Genomic DNA, 23,908 nt, shown 5'->3' with positions numbered 1-23,908 from the left:
TGCATCCAAGAGTTCTCTTTTATTCCTGACCTTTGATTTTCAGTCATTACCTGGAAAGGATCGACTGTGACCAACAGAAGTAAAAATGCAGAAAAAAGATGCCTGCTCAGTTTAGATTAGAAATCTCTTAGTGTGAATGGCAAGAATCAGCTCCTTATGCAGCGCCCCTGAGCTGGGATCCTCCTGCATTAAACATCAGACACCTGGAGGAGTCCGATCCGTGCAGGCACCTGAGAAGAGGGATTTACAACTCCCAAACTCATTAGCACAAACAAAACCTGGAAATGTCAAATAACCATTCTGAAAACACAGAAACCTGAACAGAAGTGCAAGGAGAAATCAGAGGATTACAGTGAGGAGACTTCTCCCCAGTGACAGCTCACAGTTTCACTTCCTGTTGCCTCAGCCAGAACCAGCCAGACCTGCTCCCTGGCCGCATTTACAGTCTGTGCCCCGCTGTGGGAGCCGTCGCTGCTTGCTTACGGTTCAGTGCTCTTTGCCTGCCGCAGTCCATAGAGCCATTTGATGACGCGGGCATTCCGCTCGATGATGGAGATGGCGCGCGGCTGCTGCTGCTGCCGGCTCTCTCTGCTGTGCCGGGAACGGGCACACTCTGAGCCTCCGGCATTGTCGGTGCAGCTCCAGCTCCGGCACGTGCCAGATATAACGTCAGAGCTCGCGCGTGCCACGTGCTCAGGGCTCACGCTCTGCAGCTCCTCAGGCGCCAGGCCGCAGTAATTGAAGAAGCGCTCAAGGTCAACGGTGGCCCGAGAAAAGCGGTCACTCAGGTCTGATTTAGAGCGGCCCAGCAAGGGCTGCTTTCTGGGGCTGCTCATTTGCTCAGTGTTGGGGGGCTTCCTTGGGGAGACACATGAGAGCTCGCACTTGCTTGGAGAAACCAAGATGCCCGAGGAGAGCTGAGGCTGCATGACTGTACTGGGCCGGACATCCACCCGCCGGACGGACAGCAAGCCAGAGGCACTCCCAGGGTGCTTGTTTCGGCCTCCGGCTGGCACCTGTGCCCTCCCTTGGGTACCAGTGTCCAGGGGCAGAGGTCCATCACAGGGGGCAGTGTCCAGCTGCACTGGAGACACATTGATGAGGTTGTGGAGTATTTGCAGATTGAGGGATGTCCTTGGAGCCTTGCTTTCCATGCTGTGGCTTGAGGGCAGGAGAGCTTTCCGCACCACCGAGGTGAACAGTGGTCGATGCTGTGGCCTCACCGGCTCCTGACGGGTGCTCGCCACCCACTTGCTCTTTACGTACTTGGCTTTGTCAGCCTCAAGCCGCTCCACGGCGCTGGGTTTGCGGGTGACGCTCTCTGCCAGCCTGAGGAGGTGGAGCTGTTTGGCTGAGGAGTAGGGGACAGAGCTGGACTTGTGGGATGTTTCTGTAGGCATGGTGAACGCAGCTCAGGGTCACGGTCAGCAGTGCCCGGCCGTGTGAGGGTCCCAGGGAAACCGCATCCGCACCCTGCAAACAGAAACAAGGAAAAAGAAGTGAGGGAGGCGCGCTCTGCAGAGGGAAGCAGGCCCTGCACCCCCACATCGCAGCACTACGTGACGGCATCCTTACCCCAAACACCACAGGCTCACGAGACGACCACTCTACGATTCCTTGTTCTGGGGGAGAGGGGGCGGCTAGGGATTCCCTCGGGGCCCGAGGCGCGAACCTCATGGAGGAGGGACGGTGCTGACCTTGCAAACTCTGGCTGCAGGACCAAAGCAGTAAGGGGTGAGCATGAAAGGCTGGGAGGGGGACTGGAGGCGCTGCGGCTGCGGCGTGACTCGCATGAAGGCGGCGCGTTAAAGGTGAATGGGTTCTCTAAGGAGTTACTAAACAGGGGGCCCATGTGAGAAGACCCCACCTGAAGGCCACGCGGGTGGCAAGAAACAGTGGAAGCGTGGGAAGTAATAACGGCTGCTAATTAGGATTGTGCATAAAATCCACGCACAGCAACGCGCGCAGTGATGCGTGATCATGGCCCTGTGCAGAAACCCGCGCGCACACTTCGGCAGGTGAACTCTCGTGATTGATTCTCGAGGCAAAAGCCTTTCTTTTTCGAAAAAATGACTAAATTAGTGGTCCAGAAGTGGATGTGAAGGTGGATAGAGCCATATCCATTACCATCAGATCCGACTTGTCCACTACAGAAATACATAAAGGAAGTAGCTACCAAAGCCCTCGATCGGAGATTTATAACCGCCAGGGAAGCGAACATCCCACCACCCCTATCGTTTATACCCTAAATCTCTTGAAACCCCCCCGGGACGCCCTATAGTTTCCGGAATTGGCTCCTTACTTGAACTTTATCCAAGTTTATTGATCATTTCCCCAGCCCTTTGTATCAAAATGCCGTTCATATATAAGAGACTCCTCGCATCTCATTACAATTTTGCAAGATTTTCCCATTCCTTCTGAATCGTTCTTTTTTATCTCACTCTACTCTAATAGACCACAAGAAGAGGCTCTTCTTCTTACTGAAGAGATTCTAAATTCCCCTCCGGCTCCCAACCGTATCCCAACTGATGTTTTGATCACCATTACAAGGTTAGCTCTAACGAAAAATGACTTTGTATTTGCCTCGGTACATTACCAGCAAGTACAGGCCACTGCTATGGGTGCCAGCATGGCCCCTAGCCTAGCTTGCCTACGGGGTACATTTAAAAAAAAAGCGTGAGCGCGTACTTTTGTTCACGCACCAGGCGCAAACAAATGTACGCCGGATTTCAATAGATACGTGCATAGCCGCGTGTATCTTGTAAAATCCGGGGTCGGCGTGCGCAAGGTGCACATTTGTGCACCTTGCGCGCGCCGAGCCCTGCGCGCGCTGCCCGTTCCCTCCGAGGCCGCTCCGAAATCGAAGCAGCCTCGGAGGGAACTTTCCTTCCACCTCCCCCCACCTTCCCCTACCTAACCCCCCCCCAGCCCTATCTAAACCCCCCCTACCTTTATCGCAAAAGTTACGCCTGCTTGAGGCAGGCGTAACACGCGCGCGCCAGTGGCCCGCTGGCGCACCATCACCCAACCCGGGGGCTGGTCCGGAGGCCTCGGCCACGCCCTCCGGACACCCCTGGGCTGGCACCAGGCCCCTGGAACGCCCCGAACGTCGCGCCGCCCCCAACACACCCCCTCCCCCCAGCAAAGCCCCGGAACTTACACGCGTCCCGGGGCTTGCGCGCACCGCCGAGCCTATGCAAAATAGGCTCGGCGCGTGCAGGGAGGTTTTTTAAGGGTTACGCGCATAACTTATGCGCGTAACCCTTTTAAAATCCGCCCCATATGTATCAAATTTTGAAGATAAACATATCTATTCCTCTGACTGGTTTAAAATGATCCCCTTGTGGCTTCGTTACATTGATGATATTTTTCTACTGTGGACAGGAACTGATGTTCAATTTTTTGTTTTTCTTGATTGGCTAAATTATTGCAATAAACATTTGCAATTCATCATTCTTCCATTTCTTTTTTAGACATACGTATCTCTGCAGATTCTAAATCATTGGTCACATCCATTCACAGGAAAGATACAGATCGTAACACCTTACTATCTTTTAATAGTCCCCATCCCTGAATACTTAAAAACAATATCCCGTTTGGTCAGTTTTTAAGACTTCGCCGTTTATGCTCCACAAAGTCTGACTACATTTTACAAGCCCAACAAATGATCACCCGTTTTAGAACGAGAGGATACCCTTTCTCATTCCTAAAGAAAGCTTTTAAACGCGCTTTATTCGCGAACAGAGAGCTCCTTTTTCTACCCCAATCACGTTCCTCTGAGGGGGTAATTAATTGTATTTTACCGTTCTCCACCCATAGCACCACCTTATCTCCATTATTCGCCGTCTTTGGCCAATTCTTTCTCTACATCAAAGCTTTTCTAATCCGATTCGATTCACTTTCCACCGCGGGCAGAACCTTAGAGACCTTTTGGTGCATTCAGAGTTAACTCCACGGAGATCTCCGTCACAGACCTTCAAAGGTCATGGTCCTTGTGGATCATGTTCCGTTTGCCCTCATTCGCTGTCGTTAGACACATTCTGTCATCCTTCTACACTAAAACGTTTTCCATTACATTTTACTTCAGATTGTTCTACATCCGGAGTAATTTATATTATTAGTTGTCCCTGTCAGAAAATTTATGTCGGTAAAACTACCCGCATGAGAAAAACTAGAATAACTGAGCATCGCTCTGGTTTAAACATCCAAAAGGAAAATGCTCCCCTTGTTGCTCATTGGCTTGCTTTTTCACACCACATCTCAGATCTTACATTTTGTGTAACTGACGTCGGGGTGGAAATTTTAATCCTTCGGGAACAGAAATGGATATACACTCTGCATAGCTGAGCCCCGTTTGGTTTCCTGTCAGGTCCGTTTTCTCCATTATACTGTTACTGTTAGTCTTTCATAGTTCCCTGTCAGGTCCGTTTTTACCTACTGTTCTCGCGCCTTTTCAGCTTTAAAAGTTGGTTTGTTGTATTGCTCCGGTGCACTCCCGGTAAAGTTGTGCACTAAATTGCGACTAAGGTAAGTTTAAATAATATGATATCAGTAAGCAGTTTCCTTTCTTTTTCTCTGGTTCCACAATTCAGTTTCTTTTGTGTTATAGATATTGAAATTCCTTCGTTGTCCCTCCCGATGCAGCCGCACGGCGAAACACGGGACCGTGTCGGGGGTCTCTTAAAATTTTGGATCCCTTGCAATTTGTGAATGGTGGAGTTGCCGTACTGATTCTCTGGCTCTGTGTGGATTCTTCATAAAGTCTGACTGCACATTGCTCTTGGATTGTATTCAGAGAAGTGCAGTACTTCTCCTGATCTAACCATTCATGATCGGACTCCGACCGTCAGCGAGAGTATAAAATGCAGACTGGGGATTCTGCCTTATTGAGAAGTTGCCTTCTCTCTACCCCTTCCATCCGTCGCTTGGCTGACCCGTAAAAGCAACAAAAATCCGATCTCCACACTGGCGCTTTCGCTTACCTCCTGCCCTGACCCCGCACTAACACGATCTCCCTGCATTGCTCGTAAATAGATAATCGCCTCCTTTGCATGCCACCGCGGGTTTGTAAGCGTGCTTGTACATGCTTATTTCCCGCGCACAAAATCCTTCTTCTTTGTGCGGGAAAACGCGCGTTTAGGCGCGCACAAACCCGCAGCAGCTTCAGTGCACCTTATTACATCGGCCCCAATAAAAGCAAGGAGATGAGCACTGAAAGAAACACTCGTAACCTCTCCTAGGGTCATAAAACGAAAGCAAGTCCAGGCACTGCTCAGGGCACTCTGATGGGGAAGTGGACTGGGCCCAGAGGGCTTCCTTTACTAGAGAGGGACATTTCTCCCCTCTGTGGCTGAACGGGCAATGCCATGAGAAAAAGGCGTCTTCTGACTGGAAACAATCTCTAGCTCAGATGAACCCAAACCCTGGAAGACAGTTCAGCCTACAACTTGGACTGGTGGTTGCAATAATGGCAAAGTTTTAAACACAAAAACAGAGATTGTCTTGCAGAAAGGAAAATTGGTTCTTGACTGCTAATTTTCATTCCTGTAGTACCAGACTCCTGGGTTTTGCCTCCCTGCCAGCAGATGGAGACAGAGAAAGTTTCACTGACACTGTACATAACCCTATAGAAGAAAAAGAACTGGAGAAAAATGTGACATGATAACCACAATAACCAAAAAAGTCACATATGTCATATGGTTCATTGCAATAGGGTTTATCCTCATTTGTGGGCTAATGCACACTTCCGCCTACCGGCGTTTTTAACTTTTATGTACAATTGCCGATTCGGCTGCCCATTCATAGTAGGATCACAGGATAACCCATTTTTTAAAAGACCATCATTGAACACTGCCGCTTGATTTTACAACAACAGATATTTTATAGAATTTTTTCCTTTTTTTAAAATTTTTTTTATCTTTTTTCTTTTAGGTAATATTTTCACTAATCTCTTTTCACTGAATGTCCAACATCTTTCTTAAAGAGAATAAATCCACTTATCTTTTCAGTGGAAAAAATGAAATCCCAACTGCTCGCGCTTTGTTGGCTTGCCCGACACCGCTGGTGTTTCGAAGTTTATTCTTCGTCAGGGGCTTAAATGGACATTGAAAAGTGAATCCAAGTATGCGGCTAATGCCGCATAACCCAGCGTGCCACCTGCAGTCCCTCAGTATTGACCTGTAGCCAAGCCAAGATGAATATATGTAAGCACTAATTAAACAGACACAATCCTCCTTAACGAGCAGGAGGAATGAAGTCCCAAAATAGAACATCCTTTCCAACAATAAGAAAAGGAGAACCCCTCAACAATTCTTCATTATATATAAACTGTCAGTATGAGCAGACTCTCCCAAATGGCTGGGACTCTGGACTGATCTGTGCAGGTAAGAAGCAATTTTCCTTTCCTGTTCATACCCAGATCAGTCCAGACTCCTGGGATGTACCCAAGCTCCTCTAAACAGAGTGGGTCCGTGACAATCCCACTCATAGAACACTTTCACCAAAGCCCATGGCCTCCAGAGCCTGGACATCCAAGTGATAATGCTAGCAAAGGTCTGCAAACACTTCCAAGTAGCCACCCGACAAATCTCTTGCAGCAACACCTTTGGCCAAGGAGGTGATCTGTGAGCCCTTAAGCCATCTGGTACAGGACGACCCCGACAGATGTGAGCCGAGCTTATAGCTTCCTTCAGCCAACGCGCAATGGTCGATTTGTACACCTCATACCATTTCCGTAGACCACTCCAAAGCAGAGAAAGATGATCCGACATCCTGAAAAGCAAGTTTGCTTACTGTAAACGTTGTTTCTGTAGATAGCAGGATGAATTAGTCATGCTGTCATGGGAACTGTCCATCAGGGCCCAGGAGGCGGAGCTTTGTAGTAGAAACAGAGCTTTGCTCTGTGCGGCTGCGCGTGCCTTCCCGTGCAGAAAAACAGTCTCTCCTCAGTCTGCGATGTAGCAGATGTTTAGAACTTGTTGACTATCCAGGGAGCTGGGTGGGTCAGCATGGCTAATTCATCCTGCTATCTACGGAAACACCGTTTACGGTAAGCAAACTTGCTTTTTCCCGTTGATAGCAGGGCTGAATTAACCATGCTGTCATGGGAGTCCTAAGCTCCTGTTCACACATTTACAGCACTGTTTATGAAGACTGTCTTTGTCCTCATTCTTTTCTCTGTCCTTTTCTTTTGTTTTTTTTTTGGCGTGATCCCAAGCGTGGATAGTCAGTTGCAGATCAGGAAGATATCGTCTGTAAAACCACCTTCCCCAGGTTGGCGTCATTCGACGTCTGTTGGTCTAGGCAGTAGTGTGACGTGAACGTATGTAATGAAGACCATGTCGCCACCTTACATATGTCTATTGGTGGTACTTGCGCAAGATGAGCAAGTGAGGTGGACATTGCTCTCACTTGGTGTGCCTTTGGGTGAGAAGGTAAACTTAGGTTCCTTTTGTGGTAACAAAACTGAATGCATTGGGCAATCCAACTTGATATAGTCCGCTTTGCTACTGGAAGCCCTGACACGTTTGGATTGAAAGAAACAAACAATTGTGACACCCTAGTCTCCGACTGTGTGCATTGTTTATGCCAACGCCCTTTTGCAGTCCAAGGTGTGCAACAATCTCTCCCTATCGTTCTGATGCGGTTTGGGGAAGAACGTTGGTAACTCGATGGATTGATTCAAATGGAATTGAGTGATTACTTTCAGTAGGAACGATGGATGAGTTCGAAGTACTACCTTGTTATGAAAGAATTGCAGGTATGGAGAGTAGTGTACCAACGCCTGCAGTTCACTCACTCTGCAGGCTGACGTCAGAGCGATGAGAAATATCACTTTCCAGGTTAGGTATTTGATGTGAGCCTCCTCCATTGGTTCAAATGTGCCACCATTAATTGTTCTAGCACCAAGTTGATATTCCACGGAATCGGAGGCTTTGCAATGGGAGGTCGAAGATGAATGAGGCCTTTCAGAAATCTTGAAATGAACGGATGAGCAGAAATGGGTTGTCCATTGTATGGCCTGTGGTAAGCGGCTATGGCACTGAGGTGTACTCTGATCGACGAGGTGGCGAGGCCCGTTTGATACAAGGAGTGAAGGTAATCCAGTAATTTCTCTGGAGAGCAATCCGAGGGAGATATCCCCTCCGAGGAGCACCAAGTCCTATACCGCTTCCACTTGAAACTATAGTTTCTACGGGTAGAGGGCTTCCTTGATGCTAGAAAAATCGTTTGCGCTGATTGCGATATACCTTTTTCATTCCATAGGAACCGTTCAATCTCCACGCCGTCAGGTGCAGGGAGTTGTGCATGGGATGTAACAGGGTTCCTTCGTTTTGCGTCAGAAGTTCTTCCTTGTCCGGTAGTAGTATTGGATATTCTACTGACAGATGAAGTAGATGAGTGTACCACGGTTGACATGGCCATGCAGGTGCGATCAAGACCAGTTGTGCTGCATCTTGTATACACTTTTGTATGGTACGTGTTATGAGGGGAATCGGAGGGAATGCATACATGAGGGGTTCCGTCCATGGTAGGAGGAATGCATCCTGAGCTATCCGAATGTCGCTGGCCCAAACAGAACAAAAACAAGGAAGTCTCGTGTTGAATTCTGTGGTGAAAAGGTCCATGGTCGGTTCCCCCCACGCCTGGAACAACTTGTCCACCACCTGTTGATTGAGTGTCCATTCGTGTGGGTAAAATATTCTGCTAAGGCGGTCGGCTTGAGTGTTGACCACTCCCGGTAGGTAAGTTGCTTGCAGACATATGGAGTGACGAGTCTCATGTTCCAGGATTTGCAGGGTTTCCCTGCAAAGGGACCAGGAACTGGACCCTCCTTGTTTGTTGATATAGTACATTGCGACTTGGTTGTCGGTGTAGACCATCATTCTGCGGCCTCTTAAGTATGGAAGGAACGTCTGCAGGGCGTTTTTTATCGCTCTGAGTTCCAAAAGGTTGATCTGTAGGACTTGTTCCTGTGGCGACCACAGACCTTGTGTTTGTAGGTGGTCCAGGTGTGCCCCCCAGCCTTTCCGGGAAGCATCTGTGGTAAGGACTGTATTGTGCTGGGGAGTGGAGAACAACGCTCCCGTCCGTAAATTCATCCCTCGGAGCCACCACTGTATATCCCGTAGCATTGCCTGAGCGAATTTCACCGGGTTGATAGCAGTTGTGTGTGCTGCTTCCATTGTCTCTTGAGTCCCCATTGTAGTCGACGCATGTGGAGTCATGTGTTGGGAACGGTGTAAATGGCAGCTGCCATATGCCCCAGGACGGTTAGTATTTGTCTCGCCGATGATGTCTTGAGTAGCCCTGTGGCTTGAAAGAGGCGGCACATGTCTAGCCTCCTTTCTTTTGGTAGGAACTCTCTGGCTCGGATGATGTCGAGAGTCGCTCCTATGAACTGAATCGATTGTGTCAGAACGAGCATGGATTTCTGAAAATTGATGAGGATCCCCAAACTGTTTAGGAACTGAATGGTTTGATGTAGGTCGTTGTTGAGAATTTTGGGGTCGGAAGCCACAATCAGCCAATCGTCCAAATAGGGGAAAATCGTTATGCCCCGTTGACGAAGGTGTGCCACCACCACTGCCATGCACTTGGTGAAGACTCTGGGGGCCGCTGAGAGTCCAAAGGGGAGTACCCGTTATTGGTAATGTCAATTCTGAAATTGGAACGACAGGTATTGCCATGACGACTGGTGCATTGGAATATGCGTATAGGCATCTTTCAAGTCTATGGAACACATCCAATCCTTGGGTTGCAGAAGCGGTAACATTGTCTTCAGGGAAACCATTTTGAATTTCTCTTTGATCAAGTGTTTGTTCAATTCTCTGAGATCCAGGATGGGTCTCATGCCACCTGTTTTCTTGGGAATTAGGAAATATGGTGAGTAGAATCTCTTGTCGCGAGTCCGAGTTGGAATTTGCCGGAACGCTCGCTGGTGGAGGAGGGATGTGATTTCTTGTTGTAACTGCGGTTGCCGAGCCCGAGCCTGGGGCGGCAACAGGTGTGGTAGAGTGGGTTTGACTTTGAAATGGAGTTGATATCCCTGTCTTACTATTTCCAGAACCCATTGGTCCGTCGTGATGGCTTCCCAGTACGGTAGGCATAATACAATCCTGCCCGGCAGGTACGGTGGTAGCGATGATGGCAGCAGCACTAAAATGAGGTTGTCGATTTTGCAATTACTTGCGGTTGTTGAGGTGGTTGCTGTTGCGGTCTCGGTCTTCCTCATCTGGGGAGAGGAGTTTGCGATGTTACCTGCTGTGGGGGGTTATATGGTACCGGCCGGCTCTGCTGGTACGGGTGAAATGGTCGCCGAGTATATGATTGTCTGCAGGAGGTGTGTAATACCTCCGCGGTGTGAAAGACGGGTTATCAGTGAATGATTGGACTGCCACCGCCTGGTCCTTGAGATTGGCCACCGTCTCCTGAAACTTATCCCTGAAGAGATTATCCCCCTTACATGGAATGTTTGCCAGCCGTTCGTGTAATTCTTCTCTAATGGCACTGGATCTGAGCCAGACCATTCTGCGGGCAGCGATAGCTGACGCTAAAGTGCACGCCGATGACTCAAAACCCTCATACACCGTCCGGAGGAGGTGACGGATCCCTTCTTCCAAGTTTTGAATTGGAAGGTGTACTGCCTCCGTGGCCGCGTCAAAGTCGAGCAGCGCCCCTTTCAAGGTCTGCAAACTCTCGTACAGATACTGCACCAGATAGAATTGGTGCTGGCTGATCCGAGTCGAAAGCATGGAAGATTGGTACGCCTTTTTTCCAAAGTCATCCAACAGGCGCTGCTCCTTTCCCGGCGGTGCCGAGCCATGTAATTTGGATCTCTTGGCTCGCTGCATCGCTGACTCCACAACCAGCGACGAGTGTGGAAGCTGAGGGGTAGAATAAAACTGGGATTTTTGCATGCGAAATTTTAAATCTAATTTCCTGGATACTGGTGCTGTTGTGTAAGGGGACTCCCACATCTTCTCTAGCACGGAGTCAAGTATCTTGTGCGACAGAAGTGTGGTAGGTTCCGCTGGAACATCACAAATTTTTAGGATTCCCAGTGGTTCTGCCCGTGGGTCGGGTACCTTCTGTACCTCTAGGTTGAGAAGGGTTCCCATCTTATCCAAGAATTTCGGGTAAGAGAGATCTTTCGGGTAAGAGAGTATGGTTCCGCTGCATCCTCTGGGGGATTGGAAGGGTATCCCGCGGATGATGATGGGGACGGTGGTGATTCCGAGTCCCCTACCGTGGGTGACTTCACCCCTCTGGGAGGTATGGGTGCAGGTGGGAGAGGAGCCCGTGGGGAGAGACCTTTGGGAGTCTCTGCGAAGGATGTGCTCAGTTACGGCTCTGCTTCCCTCTGAGGGGAAGGGGGCGTGCTTCCTTTAGAGGATGGCGAGAGGTGGAAAGTGGAGTCTAGGATTTCAAAGAAACCCACCAAGGCGGTGGAGAGCTGTGAGAAAGCTTCCTTCGTCTGTGGGGGCATTTTCGGCTTCCGGAATGCGCCACTGATGGGTGGTTCTGTGGGTGTTGTCCCCAACTCCAATCTTTGCTTCTTTGGCACTGGTTGATCTGGATCCGAGTCATCCGTGCCGTTATCGGAACCCCATGATTGAACCGGCGATTTTCCTACCAGGGAGGGCAAAGACGAGGATGTGATCCAGACATACTCCTCTTCCATGTGGGTAGATGATCTGCCATACCCCCCACTCCTTGGGGACCCTGACCTTTCCGACACCCTAGGACTAAGGTGCTCTTGTCTCGGGGAGGTTTCCGCCGATGTGCTTGGTCCTGCCGGAGCCCAGTACTTCAGTCTCCCTTGCTTTCTGTGTTTCTCATCCCTCCCCCAGCTGTGTGGGGGATGTAGGGACGTGCATCGGCTTTCCAACAGCGACTCAGGTGTTGTTGACCATTTTCCGATGGTCTGTGCCACCTTTGTATGGCGTTTTGGGTGCTCCGTCCCAGAAATTCTCTGCTTGTGCGTCTAATGCTTCGAGCTCTGAGGCTTCGGTGCCAATGTTTGCGTCATAGGCTTTGGCCCCGATCATTTTGACGTCCCCTGGGTCGGTATCGGCGCCGATTGCGTCAGCGTTCTTGCTTCCGGTGCCGGTTGGAGCGTCTGCCCCCTTGGCGCGTTGGTCTTCGGCACATATTTCTCCTTGTGCATCGATCCCGGCACCCCCGGCGCTCTGCAACTCGACGCTTTTGCCTCGAGCATCGTCGATGTCGTCACCGCTGACCCACGGGTGATGCTCTTCAGCACCAGCCGGTGCGAATCCCCTCCTCTGTGCTTCGTGACTTATTTTGCACCTCGGCCTTGCCACTGTGAGTCGCGCAGGTCGCGGCTTGGACTCCGGGCACGATGGCCAGTTTCCAGGCCTCCAGTCCTGGAGGTGGAAGGTTCAACGGACGCTGCTCTCCTTACCGGGGTCGTCCGGTGATGGTCCGGGCCAGGCGAAGAGTGTGGCTCCGATGGTGTGGCACCACCCGATCCTTCGCCCCAAAGCAATTGAAGCTTTTGGGCCCTCTGCCGGTGAGCACGCGGCGACATCCTGCCGCAGTGCTTGCATGTGGCCTGCTGGTGATCCGGCCCCAGGCACCTGTAGCATCGATCATGTCCATCAGTTATGGACATAATCTTGCCACAAGTGCAGGGCTTGAATCCCGAGGGCCTCGGATCTTGCTTTTTAGACATCTTCTCTCTATCTGTAGGTTTTGCTGAGGAGAACTTCAGCTCTGCATGCGCTCCCGCGCGTGGAAAAACAGACTGAGGAGAGACTGGTTTTCTGAGCAGGAAGGCACGCGCAGCCGCACAGAGCAAAGCTCTGTATCTACTACAAAGCTCCGCCTCCTGGGCCCTGATGGACAGTTCCCAGTATGACAGTATGGCTAATTCAGCCCTGCTATCAACGGGAAAACTATTAATGACCTTGAAATATCTCCGTTACACTAGTCTCACCCCCAGGCGCGGATGCATCCACATTTGGAAAAGCCAGAAGTGCCACAGTTTGATTGAGATGGAAGAAAGGAAGGCACTGTGAGTAATGAAACCCCGAGTCCGAAATCCTTCTGCCGGAACAAATTGGCACCAGAAAAACTGCCTTCAGGGTTAAATCCTTTACAGTCGCCCTCTGCAGCGATTCAAATGGAGCCGCAAATATCCCCCTTAGAACCAAAGGGACAAAGCTTCTGCACGGGGGGACGAAAAGTTTCGCTCCCCAAAGAAACCGAACAACATTCGGATATGCAGCCATGGCAACCCCCTGCGCGTCACCCCAAGACAGCCCAAAGCCACCACTTGCACCCTTTCTGTAGGAAAGTAAAAATATGGGCAGCCAAGGCATGGAGAGGCCTCCCTCCCTGAATATCCTCCAAATCCTCACGTAAGTTGTGCTGACAACCGTAGAATAACACGTCCATCCTTTCAAGCCGCCTGATCCGAAACTATAGGACCCTGACAAAGAGTCTACAGCCAGACTGACCAGGTCCTTGAACTCTGGGTAACTCTGCAGCCACTGGAATCCCCTTCGTAGCACCTTGGCCACCAGTGGTCATGGAGGGAACACAAAGCAGAATCCCCCAAGGCCAGGGTAGGACCAGGGCGTCGATGCCACCTGCCTGCGACTGTGAACGCCAGGTGTCGCGATGCCTTTAAGTCTATGTGGGGCATTCCCCATTTAATTCGGATGAGGGCATCCCCTCATCTGCCAGCAGTTGCTGACTGAGGAAATCCGCCTGTATATTGTCCACACCAACTATCTGCCAAGTCGCCAGTGAACCAACTCCTGGGTCTCTTGGGCCACTGCCCGATTCTTGCTTTCTCCTGCTGGTTGATGTAAGGCACCGGTTGGCCATGTAACCGTGGCAGAAAGGCAACGTGATTGAGAGAGCACGAGGCCTCCTCCTTCCACCACTGGCCCTGCGCTGACTGATCCTGGCACACCACTCCTCAACCCCACTGATGGTTACTCTCACCCAATGGGAAACTTCCCACTCCACTCCGCGAATCCGATTGACCCGAGGACATTGACCTTAGCCTCAGTTTTGCCCAACTTTTTAGAAGGAATCTTAAAGCACTGCATTCTGGGTATTTTACGATGTCTATCTGTGTTCACTCCACCCCCTCCCCTCGGATTCCCAGTCCTTTCTCCCCCCACCCCCCACTCTGATCCCCTCTTCTTGCTGGTCCCAGTGCCTGAAATCTGCTTTGAAGTGCCAACGAGCGGAAGATAAATCAAATCAAATAAAAGAATGGACGTCCCCAGCAGTGAGTGGCAAAACGTTGGGGGCTCTACCCGCCCAGTGTAACTCTATCCAGTATTAAGGGGTCCGCCACAATACGATGTCACAGCTAGGGATCCTCTTTTCTCGCCCCTGGCTTTCTCCTGCATCCACCACCTGCACTGAGCTGCACCTGCACACAGCGGCAGACCCTCCTCCTCCCAAACTGAACTCCTCTCCCCCCCTCCCCCCATGCATTCTCGTCCAAGGCCCTGGGAGCCGCGTCATCCTCCCACATCCACCCTGCTTTCTGAACAAACTTTCCCAGAAAATGACCTGCAGCCCCGCGCATTCCTCCCTGCTCTCAGCCCCCGCAGAATATCCTGGGCCCGGAGGGGGGTCTGATGCAGGGGGTTTACCTGCGTCTGAGGAGCTCTGCACCTGACCTGGCTCTCCTGCAGCAACTTCCTGTTTGCCCTCCCCGGAGCTTTCCTGGGAGCTGCCTGCAGAGAGGGGGGATCCACCCTCTGACACACTCTGGGAGGGACTCGCTCCAAGCAGTCAAAATGCATTCCTGTATGGCTGGAAAATCCTATTTCAATGCTGAAACTGAATGGAGCCACAGTGAAGCACGTCGCTCCCCAAGCCTTCTCCTAGCAGAGCGCAGGGCAGCACAGGGTAACCCCAGCTGCTTCCCAGCAATGCCGGGGAGCAGGTCTCACCAGGGCCCCCCCCTCACACACACTGCCCTAGGGAGCTCGGCTTAGCCACTGTAAATACAGGCAATTCCAGGGGGGGGGGGTCCTACCCTCTTCTATTGCAGAGCCCATTCTACGGGTACGAAAGGGCAGGAAATCAGAGGGGAGGGGTGGGGTGAGAAGGGGCTGGGGATCAGAGAGCATCTGGCAGGACAAGTTTCTTTTTCCAAATGTCCCCACCTCCTCTGCCCCCAGGCAGCTCTCCGACTTCCTGTTGAATGCACAGAGGAAGTGGCACAGCCCTCTCCTGCACCCAAGGCTGATTCCAGCTGCATTTCTTGCAAAGCTTTCGCAGCAGACACCCAGCCATAAATCCCACCGTCCTATTAATCAGCAAGCACAGGCCAGCCTTCATCCCCAAACTCCCTGAGCTGTGCAAGTCAGATATCTGCGTGAGCTCAGAGGACATCCAGCTGTGTCCTGGCATAATAATAATTACAGCGCAACCCGGAGCTCCCCGGAAGGGCAATGCCAGGGAGAGTCGTGAGCTCAGAGGACATCCACTTGTGTCCTGGCTTAATAATAATTACAGCGTAACCCGGAGCTCCCCGGAAGGGCAATGCCAGGGAGAGTCGTGAGCTCAGAGGACATCCACTTGTGTCCTGGCTTAATAATAATTACAGCGTAACCCGGAGCTCCCCGGAAGGGCAATGCCAGGGAGAGTCGTGAGCTCAGAGGACATCCAGCTGTGTCCTGGCTTAATAATAATTACAGAGTAACCCGGAGCTCCCCGGAAGGGCAATGCCAGGGAGAGTCGTGAGCTCAGAGGACATCCACTTGTGTCCTGGCTTAATAATAATTACAGAGTAACCCGGAGCTCCCTGGAAGGGCAATGCCAGGGAGAGTCGTGAGCTCAGAGGACATCCACTTGTGTCCTGGCCTAATAATAATTACAGCGTAACCCGGAGCTCCCCGGAAGGGCAATGCCAGGGAGAGTCGTGAGCTCAGAGGACATCCAGCTGTGTCCTGGCATAATAATAATTACAGCGCAACCCGGAGCTCCCTGGAAGGGCAATGCCAGGGAGAGTCGTGAGCTCAGAGGACATCCACTTGTGTCCTGGCATAATAATAATTACAGCGTAACCCGGAGCTCCCTGGAAGGGCAATGCCAGGGAGAGTCGTGAGCTCAGAGGACATCCACTTGTGTCCTGGCTTAATAATAATTACAGCGCAACCCGGAGCTCCCTGGAAGGGCAATGCCAGGAAGAGTCGTGAGCTCAGAGGACATCCACTTGTGTCCTGGCTTAATAATAATTACAGCGCAACCCGGAGCTCCCCGGAAGGGCAATGCCAGGGAGAGTCGTGAGCTCAGAGGACATCCAGTTGTGTCCTGGCTTAATAATAATTACAGAGTAACCCGGAGCTCCCCGGAAGGGCAATGCCAGGGAGAGTCGTGAGCTCAGAGGACATCCACTTGTGTCCTGGCTTAATAATAATTACAGAGTAACCCGGAGCTCCCCGGAAGGGCAATGCCAGGGAGAGTCGTGAGCTCAGAGGACATCCACTTGTGTCCTGGCTTAATAATAATTACAGCGTAACCCGGAGCTCCCCGGAAGGGCAATGCCAGGGAGAGTCGTGAGCTCAGAGGACATCCAGCTGTGTCCTGGCTTAATAATAATTACAGAGTAACCCGGAGCTCCCCGGAAGGGCAATGCCAGGGAGAGTCGTGAGCTCAGAGGACATCCACTTGTGTCCTGGCTTAATAATAATTACAGAGTAACCCGGAGCTCCCTGGAAGGGCAATGCCAGGGAGAGTCGTGAGCTCAGAGGACATCCACTTGTGTCCTGGCCTAATAATAATTACAGCGTAACCCGGAGCTCCCCGGAAGGGCAATGCCAGGGAGAGTCGTGAGCTCAGAGGACATCCAGCTGTGTCCTGGCATAATAATAATTACAGCGCAACCCGGAGCTCCCTGGAAGGGCAATGCCAGGGAGAGTCGTGAGCTCAGAGGACATCCACTTGTGTCCTGGCATAATAATAATTACAGCGTAACCCGGAGCTCCCTGGAAGGGCAATGCCAGGGAGAGTCGTGAGCTCAGAGGACATCCACTTGTGTCCTGGCTTAATAATAATTACAGCGCAACCCGGAGCTCCCTGGAAGGGCAATGCCAGGAAGAGTCGTGAGCTCAGAGGACATCCACTTGTGTCCTGGCTTAATAATAATTACAGCACAACCCGGAGCTCCCCGGAAGGGCAATGCCAGGGAGAGTCGTGAGCTCAGAGGACATCCAGTTGTGTCCTGGCTTAATAATAATTACAGAGTAACCCGGAGCTCCCCGGAAGGGCAATGCCAGGGAGAGTCGTGAGCTCAGAGGACATCCACTTGTGTCCTGGCTTAATAATAATTACAGAGTAACCCGGAGCTCCCCGGAAGGGCAATGCCAGGGAGAGTCGTGAGCTCAGAGGACATCCACTTGTGTCCTGGCTTAATAATAATTACAGCGCAACCCGGAGCTCCCCGGAAGGGCAATGCCAGGGAGAGTCGTGAGCTCAGAGGACATCCACTTGTGTCCTGGCTTAATAATAATTACAGCGTAACCCGGAGCTCCCCGGAAGGGCAATGCTAGGGAGAGTCGTGAGCTCAGAGGACATCCACTTGTGTCCTGGCTTAATAATAATTACAGAGTAACCCGGAGCTCCCTGGAAGGGCAATGCCAGGGAGAGTCGTGAGCTCAGAGGACATCCACTTGTGTCCTGGCCTAATAATAATTACAGAGTAACCCGGAGCTCCCTGGAAGGGCAATGCCAGGGAGAGTCGTGAGCTCAGAGGACATCCACTTGTGTCCTGGCCTAATAATAATTACAGAGTAACCCGGAGCTCCCTGGAAGGGCAATGCCAGGGAGAGTCGTGAGCTCAGAGGACATCCACTTGTGTCCTGGCTTAATAATAATTACAGCGCACCCCGGAGCTCCCCGGAAGGGCAATGCCAGGGAGAGTCGTGAGCTCAGAGGACATCCATCGAACTCATCCATAATTACAGCGTAACCCGGAGCTCCCCGGAAGGGCAATGCCAGGGAGAGTCGTGAGCTCAGAGGACATCCACTTGTGTCCTGGCCTAATAATAATTACAGAGTAACCCGGAGCTCCCCGGAAGGGCAATGCCAGGGAGAGTCGTGAGCTCAGAGGACATCCACTTGTGTCCTGGCCTAATAATAATTACAGCGTAACCCGGAGCTCCCCGGAAGGGCAATGCCAGGGAGAGTCATGGCATCATGCCCAGGTCCTGCATCTCACGCTACAGAAGCAGCCACGTCCTCAGGCCTCCTCCCCGAGCTGTGAGCACTTCAGTGCTTCTGTCACACTCTCTGCTCCCTCTGCTACCCACTCCCTCCACTCTAATCCCCTCCCCTTTCTCACCTCAGCCCCTTCTCACCCCACCTCCTCCACTCTGATCCCCTCCCCTTTCTCACCCCACCTCCTCCACTCTGATCCCCTCCCCTTTCTCACCCCACCCCTCCACTCTGATCCCCTCCCCTTTCTCACCTCAGCCCCTTCTCATCTCATACCCTCCACTCTGATCCCCTCCCCTTTCTCACCCCACCCCTCTAATCCCCTCCCCTTTCTCACCTCAGCCCCTTCTCACCCCACCTCCTCCACTCTGATCCCCTCCCCTTTCTCACCCCACCTCCTCCACTCTGATCCCCTCCCCCTTTCTCACCACATCCCCTCCACTCTGATCCCCTCCCCTTTCTCACCACATCCCCTCCATGCTGATCCCCTCCCCTTTCTCACCCCACCTCCTCCACTCTGATCCCCTCCCCTTTCTCACCCCATCTCCTCCACTCTGATCCCCTCCCCTTTCTCACCCCACCTCCTCCACTCTGATCCCCTCCCCTTTCTCACCCCACCGCCTCCACTCTGATCCCCTCCCCTTTCTCACCCCACCCCTCCACTCTGATCCCCTCCCCTTTCTCACCCCACCTCCTCCACTCTGATCCCCTCCCCTTTCTCACCCCACCTCCTCCACTCTGATCCCCTCCCCTTTCTCACCCCACCGCCTCCACTCTGAATCACGTCCCCTTTCTCACACCCACCACCGCCTCCACTCTGATCCCGTCCCCTTTCTCACCCCACCGAACCCCACCCTCCACTCTGATCCCCTCCCCTTTCTCACCCCCACCCCCTCCACTTTGATCCCCTCCCCTTTCTCACCTCAGCCCCTTCTCATCTCATACCCTCCACTCTGATCCCCTCCCCTTTCTCACCTCAGCCCCTTCTCATCTCATACCCTCCCCTCTGATCCCCTCCCCTTTCTCACCCCACCTCCTCCACTCTGATCCCCTCCCCTTTCTCACCACATCCCCTCCATGCTGATCCTCGTTTCTCCTCCACCCCTCCAATCTGATCGCCTCTCCTTTCTTATCCCAGCCCCTCCACCAATCCTCCCTTCTTTCTCATCCCACCCCCTCCATTTTCATCCTCTCTTTCTCACCCCAGCTCCTCCACTCTTGATACTCTCTCCTTTCTCACCCCACTCCTGTCACTCTGATCCTCCTTCTCACCTCCTCCTCCTCCCTGATCCCCGGTCCTTTCTCACCCAGCCTCCTCCATTCTTCCCTCCCCCTCCGCACCCCCCCATCATCCGTCATTTCTTGTAACGCCAGCAGATGCCGGCTCTGTAAAGGAATGTCCCGCGTGCAAGGCGCGCTTGAGAGAATTGGATAGAGAATGTCACGTGATACGCGATATGCACCAATCAGAACCAGTCCCTTGTTAAGGCGGGGCTCGGGGAAGGGTCGTGGATGTTCATAGCGCACGAAGTGTTTTGGCTCCTTTGGCGGCCTGTAGCTGCCGTTGGCGGCCATCTTTATTGTGGGGCCCATGAGAAGGAGCCTTGACTAATGGCTGCAATGAAGCGAGGGCGGCCACGTTGGGTGAGGGCACTGATTGGCCCGTAGCGCCCGCGCCCCCTGGTGCTTAGAAACCGTCAGAGCAACCGAGTCCCGGCGCGTTTCTTTCCCTTTCGGAGCGGCTCCTGCCAAGGCGCGGAGGAGGCGCAGCGCTAGCACCAGCACAGCCCCTGGGAGCCGCAGGTGAGTCCGGGCGAACCACTGCCAAGAGCTTCGCATACCGAGCTCACCCCATTCCTGCCAGCAGTGCCCGTGCTGCTCGCCCTGACCTGTCAGACTCGGCTCCGGCTAAGCTCACCCCATTCCTGCCGGCAGTGCCCGTGCTGCTCGCCCTGACCTGTCAGACTCGGCTCCGGCTAAGCTCACCCCATTCGTGCCAGCAGTGCCCGTGCTCCTCGCTCTGAACTGTCAGACTCTGCTCCGGCTAAGCTCACCCCATTCGTGCCAGCAGTGCCCGTGCTGCTCGCCCCTGAGACCTGTCAGACGTGACTTCCGGACGCCGCTAAGCTCACCCCATTCGTGCCAGCAGTGCCCGTGATGCTGCTCTGACCTGTCAGACTCAGCTCGGACGCCACTAAGCTCACCCCATTCGTGCCGGCAGTGCCCGTGCCAGCTCGCTCTGACCTGTCAGACTCGGCTCTGGACGCCACTAAGCTCACCCCATTTGTGGCCGGCAGTGGCCCGTGCTGCTCGTCCTGACCTGTCACAGACGTGACTCCGGGACGCCGCTAAGCTCACCCCATTCGTGAGGGCAGGTGCCCGTGCTGTGCTCGCTCTGACCTGTCAGACTCGGCTCTGGACGCTGCTAAGCTCACCCCATTTGTGCCAGCAGTGCCCGTGCTGCTCGCTTCTGACCTGTCAGACTCAGCTCTGGCACACCAATAAGCTCACCTCATTCGTGCCGGCAGTGCCCGTGCTGCTCGCTCTGACCTGTCAGACTCGGCTCCGGCTAAGCTCACCCCATTCGTGCCGGCAGTGCCCGTGCTGCTCGCTCTGACCTGTCAGACGTGACTCCGGACGCCGCTAAGCTCACCCCATTCGTGCCGGCAGTGCCCGTGCTGCTCGCCCTGACCTGTCAGACGTGACTCCGGACGCCGCTAAGCTCACCCCATTCGTGCCGGCAGTGCCCGTGCTGCTCGTTCTGACCTGTCAGACTCGGCTCTGGACGCCGCTAAGCTCACCCCATTCGTGCCGGCATTGCCCGTGCTGCTCGCTCTGACCTGTCAGACTCGGCTCTGGACGCCGCTAAGCTAACCCAATTCGTGCTGGCAGTGCCGTGCTGCTCGCTCTGACCTGTCAGACTCGGCTCTGGACGCCACTAAGCTCACCCCATTCGTGCCGGCAGTGCCCGTGCTGCTCGCTCTGACCTGTCAGAAGTGACTCTGGACGCCACTAAGCTACCCAATTCGTGCTGGCAGTGCCGTGCTGCTCGCTCTGACCTGTCAGACTCGGCTCTGGACGCCACTAAGCTCACCCCATTCGTGCCGGCAGTGCCCCGTGCTGCTCGCTCTGACCTGTCAGAAGTGACTCTGGACGCCACTAAGCTCACCCCATTCCTGCCGGCAGTGCCCGTGCTGCTCGCTCTGACCTGTCAGACGTGACTCCGGACGCCGCTAAGCTCACCCCATTCATGCCGGCAGTGCCTGTGCTGCTCGCTCTGACCTGTCAGACTCGGCTCAGGCTAAGCTCACCCCATTCATGCCAGCAGTGCCCGTGCTGCTCGCTCTGACCCTGTCAGACTCGGCTTCGGCTAAGCTCACCCCATTCATGCTGGCAGTGCCCGTGCTGCTCGCTCTGACCTTTCAGACATGGCTCTGGACGTCGCTAAGCTCACCCCATTTGTGCCAGCAGTGCCCATGCTGCTCGCTCTGACCTGTCAGAATCGGCTCCAGCTAAGCTCACCCCATTCGTGCCGGCAGTGCCCGTGCTGCTCGCTCTGACCTGTCCGACATGGCTTCGGACGCCACTAAGCTCACCCCATTCATGCTGGCAGTGTCCGTGCTGCTCGCTCTGACCTGTCAGACTCGGGTCCGGATGCTGCTAAGCTCACCCCATTCGTGCCAGCAGTGCCCGTTTGTTCGGTGAGGAGGCTCTGCTCTTGCTTGTGGTTGTTGTACAGAGTGGAGAAGAGGAGCAGCAGAAGAGAGGATGATGAAGGAAAGAGGTAGAGTGTAGCCGAGGGGAAGAGTAGCCTAGTGGTTAGCACAGTGAGCTGGAAACCTGGGGTGTGAATCCTGCTGCAAGTCACCTGACCCTCCAGTGCCTCAGACAGAAGCTTACATTACTTTGAAGTACCCAAAAGTGTTTTGATTAGTTGTATATTCCACTTTTCAGGCCCTTCAAAGTGGATTACGTTCAGCGTGTAAGGTGCACGCCGGGTCCATGGGGTTATGCTGATGTAAGCCTGTTTATTGCCTGTCCATAGTCCAGGGAACAGATTTTCCTGATCTCTGCAGATGATTGGGTTTTTCTCCCCTGCAGTCCTGCTGGTACGTAAGACACTGCCAGCTGCAGCCGCTCACTCTCCAGCAGACATCGCAGGTGGCTAAGCACCTGGACAGAAAGGGATGATTACGTCCAGGGGCCTTAGGCCCAGCCTCCTGGTAGAGTAGGGGCGAGCAGCCCTGTCCAGTAGTGCTGGCTCCCTCCCTCCCTAGCCTCTGGCTCATTCTGCCTCCCCTCCTCTGAAGTATTTTGTATTCCTTTATGATTTGGAGGAAATTGGTGCTTTCTGGTCCCTTTAAGCAACTTGTAAAGAAAAGAAGAGCAGCGTGATTGTCGGCAGGTTTAGGAGGGCTCTGTCAGGGAGCAGACAGAGCCGCTGAGAGCGGGAAGTGATGCCTGGCCTCTGGCAATCACAAAGGGAAGTCGCAGGCCGCGGGGTGGGGAGGGCGGCTCGGGGCTCTCCCCCCACACAGAAGAAAAAGTCTCAAGGCGCAGAGCGTGCCTCGTGGGAGATGTAGGAAGCACGGGAATGGCGGCCATTTTGTCGTCTTCCCCCACAGGCCATGCAGGCTCGGGGAGGATAATGCTAACCCTCCCATGGTTGTTACCCATGGCGGGGCAATCTGGTGTCCCCGAGGGCAACACTACAGGAGATCCTGAGTTAAATGATGAGCATTCTGACTTGGAGGAAACCTTTTTGGCAGATTTTGGGCTTTTGATGCCCACAGCCTTTCTAATGTAAACAGCTGGGCCTAAGGAGCCCTTTCCAAAGGGACTCCCTGGGGTGAGCCAGTGGCTCCGTCACGTCCCAGAAAGAGAAGAACTGAACCCGATCTGCATCTGGATTTTGGGTTGCACACATCGGGGGAAGGTGGTGGGGGTCAAAGGATTGCCCTGGGGATGAAGCCACGGATCGAGAGCCCTACAATGAGAGGGGGATTTCCAGTAGCTGAAGGGGGTGACAGAGAGTGGTTTGTTTCTTTAAAAGAGAAGAATAGTCTGCAATGATTGCTCAGGTTCTGGCAGAGCTTGGGATAAAAGACAAGCAAGTGGAGTCAGAACGTGAAGGAGAGGGCCCCAGTTTTGGAGAGTGTAATATGATGGGATAAAGAATGCTCTCGGGTCAAACACTGTGTATAACCTCTTGTTTATCAAGTGAAGAACAGTATCAGTAGGGCTTAAGCAGGTGGTTGTGGGGGAGAGGAGCTTGTCTGTGTTAGGATTAGTTAGTGTGTGGGCCCTGGGCCGAGGTAAGAGATGGACCGCCCACAGGGAGGAGCCCCGTGAGCCTCACCGTTGGGAGACGAGGTCTCAGTGATATCAGACACAGTAATCTAGGGTCTTTATTAGAGAGCGCGAGAAGAACACAGCCCGCGGAGCGGGGAGTGTCAGAGAGGAGGTGTCCCAGACCCAGAGGCACAGGGTCCAAGGGTTGCAGAGTCCCCAGTGTGGATACCTCCGTAGAGTTGGTAGTGAACCGCAGAGCGGGGTGCTCCAATGATGTCTTCCGGAGAGATGGTAGTGGCCCACGGAGTGGGGTACGCCTTGGACGGTCCGACTCTGGTAATGGTAATGGCCCGCGGAGTGGGGTACACTGGAGAGGGTCCTACTGAGGAGTAGGTCCTACTGA

At 53.2% G+C, this 23,908-nt stretch overlaps 2 protein-coding genes across 5 annotated transcripts in view; one reads left to right on the top strand and one right to left on the bottom strand.

Moving 5' to 3' along the window:
- FAM110A (family with sequence similarity 110 member A) lies at positions 1–22,003 on the bottom strand. 3 transcript variants are annotated; one of them, XM_029612080.1, is made up of 2 exons: positions 21,810–22,003; positions 1–1,473 (listed from the first exon to the last, which is right to left on the bottom strand). In XM_029612080.1, exon 2 carries the CDS (start codon positions 1,398–1,400, stop codon positions 480–482), a length of 921 nt encoding a protein of 306 aa, XP_029467940.1. In that variant the 5' UTR covers positions 1,401–1,473; positions 21,810–22,003; the 3' UTR covers positions 1–479. The 3 variants fall into 3 exon arrangements, with proteins under 3 accessions (XP_029467940.1, XP_029467941.1, XP_029467939.1); XM_029612081.1 differs by having other exon boundaries at positions 21,849–22,003; XM_029612079.1 differs by lacking the exon at positions 21,810–22,003 and adding an exon at positions 14,643–15,005.
- SLC52A3 (solute carrier family 52 member 3) overlaps positions 19,772–23,908 on the top strand; it is a 59,275-nt gene continuing 55,138 nt past the window's right edge. The window contains exon 1 of one of the 2 annotated variants that reach the window (XM_029612078.1): positions 19,772–20,016. The gene's annotated coding sequence lies outside the window, so the exon portion shown is untranslated. The remainder of the gene's footprint in view (positions 20,017–23,908) is intronic. The other variant, XM_029612077.1, reaches the window with a different exon arrangement.

The sequence above is a fragment of the Rhinatrema bivittatum genome, chromosome 8 (assembly GCF_901001135.1).
Source record: "Rhinatrema bivittatum chromosome 8, aRhiBiv1.1, whole genome shotgun sequence".
Taxonomy (NCBI): Eukaryota; Metazoa; Chordata; class Amphibia; order Gymnophiona; family Rhinatrematidae; genus Rhinatrema; species Rhinatrema bivittatum.
The sequence above is the reverse complement of the archived record's forward strand: the minus strand, read 5'-3'. Positions and strand labels throughout refer to the sequence as shown.

Coding starts and splice junctions, on each gene's coding strand:
- FAM110A (XM_029612080.1), bottom strand. CDS start 1,400: ATGCCTACAGAAACATCCCACAAGTCCAGCTCTGTCCCCTACTCCTCA.